This window comes from Centruroides sculpturatus, unplaced genomic scaffold (assembly GCF_000671375.1).
Source record: "Centruroides sculpturatus isolate CEXI.00-Female unplaced genomic scaffold, Cexi_2.0 scaffold926, whole genome shotgun sequence".
Taxonomy (NCBI): Eukaryota; Metazoa; Arthropoda; class Arachnida; order Scorpiones; family Buthidae; genus Centruroides; species Centruroides sculpturatus.
This window is the reverse complement of record NW_019385546.1, coordinates 329,370-337,939: the sequence shown is the minus strand read 5'-3', so window position 1 is coordinate 337,939 and position 8,570 is coordinate 329,370. Positions and strand designations below refer to the sequence as shown.

At 30.9% G+C, this 8,570-nt stretch overlaps 1 protein-coding gene across 3 annotated transcripts in view; it reads left to right on the top strand.

Moving 5' to 3' along the window:
• Window positions 1-222: 222 nt before the first annotated feature.
• LOC111639987 (dystrobrevin beta-like) overlaps window positions 223-8,570 on the top strand; it is a 71,067-nt gene continuing 62,719 nt past the window's right edge. The window contains exon 1 of one of the 3 annotated variants that reach the window (XM_023385979.1): window positions 223-396. In XM_023385979.1, the coding sequence (XP_023241747.1) occupies window positions 375-396 (22 nt within the window). In that variant the 5' untranslated portion in view covers window positions 223-374. Of the gene's footprint in view, window positions 397-795; window positions 935-8,570 lie in introns of those variants that run through there. The other 2 variants (XM_023385982.1, XM_023385980.1) reach the window with 2 other exon arrangements.

Genomic DNA, 8,570 nt, shown 5'->3' with positions numbered 1-8,570 from the left:
GCATATTGGTTCGATTATAGAACGATTGTAAACGTTGCAGAAAATTGATCAAATTGAAAATAGTTCGTTTGATTCTCGGCAATTCTCTTCAGCGGTAGGTATTACATAACAATTACTATGGTTATTGAAATATTGAATGTGAATGGGGTTTGCTTGCAAAACCTCCGCGGACGAAGTCGCGGGTAACAGCTAGTATTTTATAAAAATGACATGTTATTTGCGCGTGGTGCCATCTAGTAGACAAAAACAGAACTATTTAGTGGGGAAGAAAGGTCGCCATGTTGTGGATTGATTAGAAAGCCTTCATTCAATTTGACAATTTGTTACAATAAAGGTGAAGATAAATAAATCGTAAAAAATCATTTTAAACCCATATGAGGAGTGGATTCAGAACGGGTGAGTCACGTTTTATCTTTAAACCATTTTTTGATAATATAAAAGGTCATTGGACTTTAACGTCAGACGACTTTTTGTAATCTTAAAAAAATATGTATAAAAAATTCGATACCAAATGTTATTTTTGATTAAAAACATAACATAAAATTGTAAATTAAATTAAATTTTAATTTTATTTATAAATTTTCTCATTGTTTACATTTAAAATGTATTTGAAATGCCACAAATGACGCATAAATTAGTCTAAAAAATCCAATTTAAATCGCCAAATTTTATTTATTAAAACAAAAATAGTAGAATTGCAAAACATGACGTATTTTAAATTTTTTAAAAAGATACAAAAATTTTATTTTTATTTTATTAAAATCTATAAATATATATTTATATAGTAAGTGATATGGCGCTCCTTTAATTGAATTCTGTGTTTTATGGATAAATGTGCGATCGATCTTCACTTTTAAAATTCATGAATTTTAAGTGGAGTTATGTGGAAGAGTAAGGCAACAGGTGTTTGATTTTTGAATACGTATTTATAAAGGTTAGGATCAAATAAAAAACAAATATATAAATATATTAAAAATGTTTATTTTCGTCGAGAAGAATTAATATACTATACATCAATGAGGATGGAAAGTCTTTATTGATATTTTAATGAATTCTATATTATTTTTAATATAGAATCTATTAAAATGAGATTCAGTAAGATGTCTGTGATTAATGTGTAGTGAATAAGTACTTTTGCTGCATTTGTGAAATGGTTTGATAGTGAATACACTGGTTTATCTAGGGCAATTGGGGGATAGTTTTCCCTTCCAAAGGTAGAAATTCCCCCCAAAGCAGAGAAAGCAAGCGCTCATTAAATCTATGCTCATAAAATTAAATGAATTTGTGCCTACAAGTTCAGAAGGTCCTATTATGGGCTTTGTGAAACGATGTCCAAGCTGTGCCAAGGCTTCGGAAATTGTATACCTATGGTATGATGTGCATTTCAGGAAAGTTTGTAACTAATAAAAGAAACACTATCTTTTGGTATTATATACTTTAATAATTTTGTAAATGACAGCTAGGCATGCACTTTTGACATTATGTTAATGTTGTCAATTTTAACTAGACTTGCCGAGTAACCCAGCAAAAATAAACATCCACAATCTAAATGCAAACATTATAAATTACATTGAGTATGTTAATAATAATAATGTCATCTTTGGTTGAAGAAGATGCCAATATATTTTTAAAAATTTATAAGTATGTTTTCCAGATGAATAAACAGTTGCAGTCCTCACATTGTATGAGTATGGACAATTCATTCCTTAGGGGTGTAAAGTAATGATTGCAACCCTTCTGTGATTGATTGAGATACTTCTGTGGAAATTTTTATTTTTACAAATGTCATTTTGCTGTTGTAATATTTGGCTTTGTAATTTTCTACTTGTGGCCCTGATATATATCACTTTTTCATCATTGTTTTAGTGGTTGTTGTAAGGGCATTATGTATATATCTAATATTCTAACATAGTTAATTTATCCCTATCATTACATGGAATTCTGCATAAGGGTAACTGTGGTTTAATTGGAAGGTTAAATCCTGATTTTTGAAATCAGCTGGTAATGCATAAGGACACAGACTCAAGACATGTTCTTCTTTGCCAGAAGATGACATTAATATAGTGTTGAAAATACTTGTCTAGTTGTTGTATGTGAAATTATTGAAGTACATAACACCGAAAGTTTCTTTTATTAGTTGTATAATTTTTGATATCAAGGATGTATTTATCCTTTTTGAGTACTAAGGAAAGCTTGTCTGCCAATACAAACATAATCCAATGCAAATATTATGGCCAGGTTTTGCATTCTATTTTATTTATCTTTAGCAAACAAATTGCAATTACCATAACCAAACCGTAATGTTTGATTATGGTAATTGCAATTTTCCAAGTAGGAAAAGATGAATACAGTAGATCCCCCTATAAAACCGTTTCCTATAGTTATGATTCCTATAAAAATTGTGGCAGTATCCATAAACAATGGTAAAAATAACTCCTATAATACGTAAAACGTCATCGGGCAGCCGAACTACTTTCCCGCCGTCCGTAGCGCCACGCTACGGACGTTTAGGCGGATAAATTGAGTTTAGTATCGTCTGTTCATATAATTNTGCAGCACTTGGGGAAATGAGACGTTACAAGTTATGAGGCATGTGGGGGAGGCCGTCAAGCCGGGAGGGGAGTGGGAAGTACAGAAGGTGCCTGACTGATACTGTACACACAAGTCACAACCTATCGATGTAACAGACTGAAGAGGGGCGAGAGCCCGAAACGCGTATCTGTATGAATTAAAAGTGGATGATGAAATTATTTCCCAAGTGTCGATAAATGCATCAAGTCGTGACATAGAATTATAATTTTTTTTATTGCAAATTTCTCTGGGACTGCTTTAATTTCTCCCAAACCTTGTTTGCACAATTGGACAAATATGTCCAATTGTGCAAACAAGGTTTGGGAGAAATTAAAGCAATTTGCTACTTCACTTTTCGGGAGTCAAGGCACTCCCTGACAAGTAAAAGTTATCGATTGACTATATACAAGAATCAGAGAAGACACTGCCAATTTTCAGGGGACGATTTCTCTGTCCCTCAAACATCTAAAATAATTTCAAATAACTCATTTGAAAGAAAATTGTTTTATTAGGTAGTGTGCAAAATTTCAAGATTTTCTTTAATGCAGTTGCCAAAATATAAGCAATTGGAAAGTGCAAAAATTGCCAAAAAAAGCTGTATTTTCTTCTTCTCTTTCATTTTCTTCATCTGGCACTGTAGACACTCATAGAGAAAAAACTACTGGCCCTAGAAAGTTCAAATTTAAAATTAAGCCTTTCTCATCAGTGAAGTGCTCATGAAACTTGGGGTCGATAGGTCAAAGTTCACGGCTAGAGCTAATTCAATTTTACAGCTTAATTTTATGCTTATAAAGATAAAATTACATGGAAACATTCTGAGTAACATTTAAAAATGTTACCAGAATTACAAAAGCTCAAATTTATGTGAATAAAAACTTACTACAATTTTTCTAAACAGCATATCAAAAGCATTGGTTGGTAGTGCATTCAATTTGTGATGCATTGATCATTGACACATTCAGTCAGTGCCAACCAAAATGTATATTGAAAGCATTTGGTTGGCAGCACATTTGGTCAGCAGCATGTTCGGTTGTCAAGCACCAACCAAATTGTACCAGTACATCATTTTCTTATGTGTTGATGCAATAATACAATTATTAAACAAAAACAATTGATATCCAAACAAATAACCTAAGATGTAAAAAAATTACACCAAGAAAAATGTATGACAATTTAAGACAATGGTCAAAATTTTTCTTGGCTGTTTTTCTTTGGTAAAGATAAGCTTAATACTTGGAAGCAGTATCCATAAGATTTTATTGTATTGTTTTCTACATTTTGCCTCCAAGCACCAACCTTATCTTTATCAATGAAAAACTCCTAAGAAAAATTTTGACTGTCATGTGAATTGTCATACAGTTTTACTTGATGTAATTTTTTTACATCTAAGATGCTTTTGTTTGAATCTTATTATTACTAGTTGCAGTTCCCTATTAATGTTGTTTACTTTTTACAGAAAAAATGCAGCAGGTAAAATTTATTAATAATAATATTATTATAATTATAAATAATTATAATTGTTTATAGTTGTTATAATTGTTTATAGTTGTTATTATAGTTGTTATAAATAAATAATTGTTAATTATTTTTCGTTTTAATATTGCATTGTAACGTCACCTTCAAAGTTTGTCTCTTATTATCCGATCAGAGAATTCGTAAGAAATATCAAGATTTTTCTTTTCTCAAATCCTGGAAGAAAACATCTTGAGACTCAAGTGTTTTATAAAGTTAAATTTACAAATGTAATATAAAAAGTATCATATTTATTATAATTTTCTACTTCAGAAAAAGTAAGTATTGTATTATTAACAATTAAGCTTTTATTACAAACTAATGCAGCTATTTAATAACTGCAATAAATATAACTTTATTCATTATTTTATGTATCAAACTATGTTTCTTTCTTACGTAATACAATAATATTATAATTAATTTGAATATACAGTAAATCAAATTCAACCAAGTCAGTCCATTCACATAATTAACATTCTTATCTAGCAAGTTAGTAATCTTAGTTATTTAAATGCATGTATGGATTCAGAGTAGAAATAAAAGGACACATGCCATCAGAAAGTATATTCACAAATGTTTTAATATAATCTAAATTTATATATTTTTAAGTTACTTTTTTAGAACAGACTTGGCCAACTTATAGTGAGATGTGATCTTTTAGGAACTGTCCATAAATGACATCCACATTGAAAGGGGGGAGGGGGTTACAACAAATTGGACAAAGTCAGACAAGGGGAGGGGAGTGGTCGAGTTTCAGTAGATGTCTGTTTATTTCATTAAATTTTATACAATTTATGGATTTATTACATATATTTCAAAATTTCTTGTATGTTTCATTTCTACTTATGATAGCTATCATTCATAAAGTAATAGAGGTTTTAAGGAGATTGAGTTTTGCTGAACATCTGAAGAGGGGAGGGAACTATGGAAACTTGCACAAGCTGGGACAACAAAAATGCAGACATAATTTATGGACAACCCATTACAAGTCAAAAGTATCAATGATCCATTTATTATTTTTATTATTTTATAAAAGTTTATTACAGTAATACCTCGACTTACGCTACCCTGACTTACGCGATTNAAAACAAGCTTTAGCAATGGCGATGTCGAATGGTGCACACTCGGTAAGTAATCCTACAATTTTTTGTTTATAGTGTAGTTTATACGGATTATTTCCAAAAAATATATACGTATTTTGGAAATGTTGAGTCGGATTAGTCTAGAATCGATTAATTTTATGGAAGAAAACCTTTCAATCAGCTGTAGTCCGTAAACTTGACATGTGTCGGGCTGTGATTGGAAGGACTTGTAAGAAATCGGATTCCTAAAGAATGGATCGTATTTATGATCTTATAGGGGGTCGACTGTATATTATGCCTTATTTTAGTACAGTAGAGTCCCGAAAACTCAGCCTAATGTGGACCGAAGGGTGGCTGAAATTGTGAAAATGCCAGGTTATTGGGAATGGGGTTAAAAAAAATAATAAGTATGAGTGTTTCCTCAGAAAATACTGTACTGTACTTGTATGTATTGTTTGCTTGAGAATACAACAGAGATTAAACTGCCCAAATACCCTTAAACAAAGAAAATGTACTGTACTTGTATGTATTGTTTGCTTGAGAATACAACAGAGAATAAAATGCCCAAATACCTTTAAACGAAGGAAAAGTATATACTTTATGAAGGCATAGAGTCTTTACTATATAAAAATGAAAATTAATGAATACACAGTGTACAGTAATTTACCTGATAAGACAGACCTCAGAAAAATACTTTATGAGGCATAAAGCTGTTTGTAATGAAAATTAACTAGGGGTTTTTTTGCCCTGCCAGGGTGTGGCTGAGTTATCCGGACTGCCGGGTTATCAAGTGACGAGTTTTCGGGACTCTACTGTATAATAATAAATGCATTTTAATATATATACAGTAGAACCTCGATTATCCGGACTAATTGGGGATGAAGGTAGCCCGGATAAGGAAAAATTAGGATAATCGAAACAAATATATTAATTTATCTTTTAATGATAATACAACACGTTTTCTTTTCAATGACATATCGGTAATATTAAAAATAAATACTGCATTTAAATCGTGATCAAATTTTCAAAAAACAAATGTTTGTATTGAATTTGGACTACTAGTGACCAGCGCTAACAGACTACCTAGTGTTTAAAAGACCTTCTGGTGATGCAAGAAGATGGATTTTATAAAATAAAAAGCAGTTGAAACTGCATTTTTACGAATAAAAATTTGACAAACTATTTATCGTTTTATGACGAGTAAAATTTTTTCGTCGCGTTCGCGGCTTTTAAGTAATGCATAAATTTTCGAGGCGCGAGGCCCTTCGGACCACGAGGCATAGGCGATGGCCCACGTCATCCATGCCTTACGCTGCCCTTGGTCATAGAAATGATGAAATTTGAATATAAATTATGGGTATTTGAATATAAAGTATAAATATGTATGTCTAGTTATATTTTTATTACGACATAAAATATATTTAAGAGTTTACGACCACTGTGCTAGGTGGGACGTTGTTGAAACAAAAAAAGTTATGCATTCCATCATGTACATAAACAGTGTTGTAATTCGCCAAGTGCAAATCAGCAAATTCGTAAAATTTTTGTTTATTTTGAACAATCCGGTTAATCGAAAATCTGGATAATAGAGGTCTGGATAATCGAGGTTCTACTGTATATATATATAAACAACTTAAAGCCAAATGATTTGGTAATTGTCTGGTTTTAATACAAGGTCTAATATTTTTGTAATCAGAATTTGTTGAAGTATTGTTTCTTATTTTTCAGGCTGAAAGTTTAAATTTCATATTCAATAAATGTGTTAGTTTTTAGTACAGGTTGCTACTTAGGAAAGTGATTGAGAACACTCAATGGAGATTATTGTACAAATAAAAAAAATAAATAAATGGACAACTAATTAATGTACAGTTTAAATTTTCATGTTTAATTTAAAACAGTGAAAGTTCACTATTATTGGGCTGCAATTTGAAAAAATTGAGACCTATAAATTCCCACTATCATCTGTCTGTCCATCTGTCTTTCTTTAATCTTGAGAATGGAGTTAGATAGATGAAATCTGAGACCAGCTATGGAAACCTTAGGGGAAGGAGGCCCTGATTAACTATCAATATATAAACTTTCAATACAAACCAGAAGTCATGCTATTTCAATTCAGAAATTTCTCTGAAAGGCATTAGATAGATGATTGGCACAAATTTTAAAGGAAAAGGAAAAGTATGGTGTACAGGGGCAAGCCATACTAATTTGAAGGTAGAGAGCATATACTTTAAATTAAATAAATTAAAAAATATGATTAAAAATTGCAGCCCAGCATCATGACAATGTCACAATAAAATAATTGCTTGTTGTTGCATAGAAATTTGTTAAATCTGGAAGTTTTAAAAGGTTACAAAATTCTTAGGAAAAAATTATATATGTTTGTTTATATTAATGTTTGACCTTTTTTTTTAGCAGTGGCACCCCCCAACTTGATAGTTTTTTTTTTTGTTTCACTTGTACTTCTTTATCAATATAGTTGTGTCTTTTGTACTTTTAATAACACATATAAAAAGTGATATGATGCTGCTCAGCACTATTTTGTATGCCACAGCATTCTGGTTAAAAAACACTGATTTAGCTAGATATTCACTCTTGTACAGTACATCCTATACTATGTTCCTTACATTCAGTTTTATTTATTAAATATGATATGAATACTCAAAAACCTACTTTAATAGAAGAGAAACAAACATGTACATCTTTCTAAATAGAACATTCTTGCTAATCTAAACTCTACTTAATCCAAGCCAGTTTTTTCTTCTAAATTTTTCAGCCAAAAACAAAAAGAAATTATAAATTATTTTAAAAAATGTGATAAATTTGTAAAGTTAATATGCATCACATTTTAATATAAATAAATATACTGTATGTCACAGTATAGCAATGAACTGAATAGGAGTTTTAGAAAATTACCTAGTACCAAATGATCACTTGGATATTGCAGTTGCTGAATACCAAATATTTTTGTCTTTCTGACTACCAAATACCAAATACTCATCTGAATATCAGCTGATTTATTTGGAACTGTCTGAAATAGAAGGCTTAGATAGGGGATGGCAAATCTTTTTTTTTTTTTTTTTTCGAAGGTGGATCAAAACTGAATTTGAGTAATTAAAAAATAACAAAAAAAAAAATGTGCTTACAAATTTTGCTTTATTTAACTTTTTAATATTTGTGACAAAAATCAAATAAACTATAATGTAAAGATAATAATAATAATAATAATAATAATAATAACTCTCCCGTGGTCACCACCTGGTCGTGGTGGGAGAGCCCAGTAATTTTACTGAACCATAGGGCAATGCAGGCTGGAGCACAAGCTCCTGGTAGGGACACCCATGCCAGTAAGGTCTATGGGGAGAAATGAAGCTAAGAGTGACCACACACCCACATTCTGTGGAGATA